This window comes from Coturnix japonica, unplaced genomic scaffold, assembly GCF_001577835.2.
Source record: "Coturnix japonica isolate 7356 unplaced genomic scaffold, Coturnix japonica 2.1 chrUnrandom486, whole genome shotgun sequence".
Taxonomy (NCBI): domain Eukaryota; kingdom Metazoa; phylum Chordata; class Aves; order Galliformes; family Phasianidae; genus Coturnix; species Coturnix japonica.
The window spans coordinates 78486-82533 of NW_015439881.1; the positions used below are offsets into that span (position 1 = coordinate 78486).

At 48.3% G+C, this 4048-nt stretch overlaps 1 protein-coding gene across 1 annotated transcript in view; it reads left to right on the forward strand.

Annotated features, from left to right (window-relative positions):
• The first annotated feature begins 521 nt into the window (after positions 1-521).
• Positions 522-4048, forward strand: part of LOC107307095 (IgGFc-binding protein-like) — a 20531-nt gene continuing 17004 nt past the window's right edge. The window contains exons 1-6 of the mRNA XM_032441676.1: positions 522-923; positions 1395-1439; positions 1512-1544; positions 2065-2195; positions 2676-2957; positions 3746-3883. Of these exons, the coding sequence (XP_032297567.1) occupies positions 1403-1439; positions 1512-1544; positions 2065-2195; positions 2676-2957; positions 3746-3883 (621 nt within the window). The 5' untranslated portion in view covers positions 522-923; positions 1395-1402. The remainder of the gene's footprint in view (positions 924-1394; positions 1440-1511; positions 1545-2064; positions 2196-2675; positions 2958-3745; positions 3884-4048) is intronic.

Sequence of the window (4048 nt, forward strand, 5' to 3'; positions counted from 1 at the left end):
CAACACATATCCCTATAGAATATGCCACCCTATGTGCAAAAAATAGATAACCCTATTAGAATCTGCACACTCCATTGCAATCGTGACGGGCCCGCATTGCAGACTCTCACCTGCAGATCTGCCGGCCATTGCACCTTACCTGCATTCTCTACGCCCCATATGCATTTTACCTTACCTGCAGCTCTGCCACCCATTGCAGGCATAGCCCCTAATAAGATCCATGCCCCCATCGCAGACGTACCAAACTAAGTAGATCTGCACTCACTGCCAACGTACCCTATAGGATCTGCAACCCATTGCACCTGCTCACCTGTTTGCCTAAGAGCACCCACACTTTAACGAGAACCCCACCCCCCCCAAATATAGACAAGCAAGTTTGTTTTTGCTCTGTCAGCTCCAGCAGCGGCCGAGGACCAGCTGCATTGTCTTCCCCAATCCTGGCTCCTTCTCCTTGTTCCTCTTCCTCCCAATCTCTCTCCAGGATACTTCCCGGAAGTTTGTTTTGGCAACGATGATGCAATGCTTTGGGCCCATCAGCTCCAATAGAAACATGGTTGATTTTTCTGCTTTTTCGGGGGGATTTATTGCTCTTTTTTGGCTGGATTTACCCCAAAAAACCCCAAATGGGATTTCTGCAGAAACCAAAACATCTCCCCGACCCCAAATTCACCCTTTTTCCTCTGAATTCCCATATGGGATTTCAACTCCGGGTCAAAGCCATGTCAGCACAATTCATTGCGTTTCTGCTTTTCGTTCTTCTTTTTTTTTACCCAAAAAAAGCAAATATTTATATATATATATTTGAGCTTTATAAGGAGGCTGAAGGTGAGCCGGGAGCCCCATTTCTTTGCAGCTGAGCTCAAATCCGTGCTTCTTTTTTGGGTCATTTTAAGGTGAAATTGGGACCGAACCGTGAAGACAAGGTAAGAATTTTCCCCCCTTTAAATCACAAGGATTGAGCAAAATAAAACCCAAAAAAATGAGCAAAAATAGGGGAAAAATTAACAAGCAGCAAATTTGGGGCAAAAAAGGCTCCTTTTGGTCCAGATTTGGTCCAGATTTAATGTGTATTTTTTGCACAAATTCACCTTAAATCACCCCAAACGGAGCCGCGGATCCTCCTCCCTCCCTCATCTCTTTGATGATTATTGTCCTTTTTTTTCACAGCTCAATGAGTGATTTTGCACCTTTTCCCCCCAAAAAAGATCCCAATTGATTTATAGCAGTTTTTGCTTTGGGGGGAGGGAGCAAAATGGGGCAAAATGAGTTAAAAAGAAGACTTAAAATGGATGGAAAATGTGCACGCAGTGGTTGGTTGTTGCTTGGTTTATTATTCCCTGTTATCACTTGAACAAAATTTAGCGTGTTTTTTTGATTTTTAACCATTTTTGCAGGAATCGGGATGAAATCCTCCTTTGTTTTCTTCTTCCTCATGTCAGGTGGGTGAGGGCTGTAGGAAATGGGGCTCTGAATGCTCAGAAATTGATATTTCCCCTTTTTTTCCTCTGCAGAAATAGTGACAAACATCCACCCAACACCCCAAGGTCAGTACCTGAATCATTGGGTTTGCCCTAATAAATGGTTTTTCCGCCCAAAATTGGGGTTATTTCCCCCTGATTTGGGTCTTTCAGGTGGGGATATGAGAATGCAATGGGTACCCGGGCCATTGGTTTTGTGTTAATAAATGATATTCCCACCCAAAATTGGGGTTATTTCCCCCTAATTTGGGTTTTCCAGGTGGAGATATGGGATCCAATGGGTACATGGGCCATTGGTTTTGCCCTAATAAATGATATTCTCACTCAAAATTGGGGTTATTTCCCCCTGATTTGGGTCTTCCAGATGGAGATGTGGGAATCCAATGGGTTCCTGGGCCATTAGTTTTGCCCTAATAAATGATATTCCCACCCAAAATCAGGCTTATTTCTGCTCTGCTTTGGATCTTCCTCATAAATACATAAGAAGGAATCCCAAACTTGATGGGTTTCACCCCAAAACACACACTGGGTCGATATAATGAGCTATGGGGTCCCTCTAACACCTCCCCCCTCTTCCTTTCTGCAGCACCTTTGCTTTATCCCTATGGCCTGGACCAGGGTGACCGTAAAAACCCCAAACTCGATGATGGGACATCCAAGAGGCTGCCCCTCTCCGTGCCCTTCACTTTCTATGGCAAAGAATACCGAACCCTTTACGTACGTGAGACAGAACTTCACCTCTCCCCATTTCCCATCTTTCCCCCCCTCCCCCAATCTCTCTTTCGGTCTATTTTGCCCCAAAATCAACCTTTTGCGTGGGATTGACTCAGTTTCCCTATCAAGCTTCTTTTATTTCCCTATGGGGTATCAAAGCATCCTTATGGGGGTCAGGATGGGGGTCTTGGGGGGGGATCTCACTCTTCCAGCCCAGCAGATGGGAGGTGGGTGGGCAAGCGTGCTCTGTCCCACCTCCCCCCTTGTACTGAATGAATGGGGGGCTAAATGCTCCCAATCCAACCACATAAATCTATATCTATCCCTATAACTCTACATATAGAATCTTATTCATGATTGAGGGCGTATCTGACTCTTCATAGAGTCATAAAGACTTGGGTTGACCCGTGACCAAGTCAAGGAGTCGACCCCATGCTGGGCTTCCACCTGTAGAGCTCTACAGCAACCCGCTGCCTTTTGCAGGTGAACAACAACGGCGTGATCTCCTTCGACACCCAGGTCAAGCAATACACCCCCGACCCCTTCCCACTTGCTGATGGCCGGGCCTTTGTCGCGCCCTATTGGGGTGATGTGCACAACGTGCTGGGTGGGGAGATCTACTACCGCCAGACCACCGACCCGGAGCTGCTCCAACTCATCACCCATAACATCAACCAGTATTTCCCTGCTATCCCCTTCACTGCCACGTGGGCTTTCGTGGCCACCTGGGACCACGTGGCTTATTACGACTCCAAAAGCAATAAGGTCAGCTGCTCCGTATGAGGTCTGTGTTGCTCAGAAAGCAACTGATCCCGGCCAGTAGTTTGATGGCAGGGGACAGTGATGAGCCTAAACCAGAGCTCTGCTGGGAGAGCTCGGCGTGTTGGACTTTACAGCCCATATACTGGTCTTATATAACCTTTATGTTGGCCTTCCTGCCTCATTTAGCGGCCCTGTGGCTCACCTATTGACCTCAAGGTCTACCCATTGGCCTCAAGATCCCCCCATTGGCCTTCACAACCTACTGGTTGGCCTCAAGATCCCCCCATTGGCCTCAAGATCCCCCCATTGACCTCAAGATTCCCCCATTGGCCTTCACAACCTACTGGTTGGCCTCAAGATCCCCCCATTGGCCTTTACAACCTACTGGTTGGCCTCAAGATCCCCCCATTGACCTCAAGATCCCCCCATTGGCCTTCACAACCTACTGGTTGGCCTCACTCAAGATCCCCCCATTGACCTCAAGATCCCCCCAGTCACCTCAAGATTCCCCCATTGGCCTTCACAACTTACTGGTTGGCCTCAAGATCACCCCATAGGCCTCAAGATCCCCCCATTGGCCTTTACAACCTACTGGTGGGGCCTCCGACCCACGTATTGCCCTTAAAACCCCCACGTTGACACCTTTTTCTCTCATTCTGACCCATTTCTCAGCCTTCACAACTCAGGCGTTGGCTTTATGATCCACTTGTTGGACCTATTATTAATTTTAACTACTTTTTATTTCACCTGCTCGTGGATGATGCCATTTTATTTACTTTTCCTTCCCTCAGGGCAACACCTTCCAGGCCGCCCTCACCACCAGCACAGACACATCCTTCGTCATCCTCAACTACAAGGACATCCAATGGACCACGGGGGTAGCAAGCGGCGGTGACCCCAAAACTGGCCTTGGAGGCACCCCGGCCCATGTAAGCGGGGCTGAAGGGAAAGGGGATAAAGGGGAATTAAGGGATGGGAGGGGGGAGGTTGAGCTGTAAGGCTGTATGGGATCAATATGAGGTTCAGTAGAGGGAGGACAGCCCATAAAGCTCCATGGGAAGGGAAGGGAAGGGAAGGGAAGGGAAGGGAAGGGA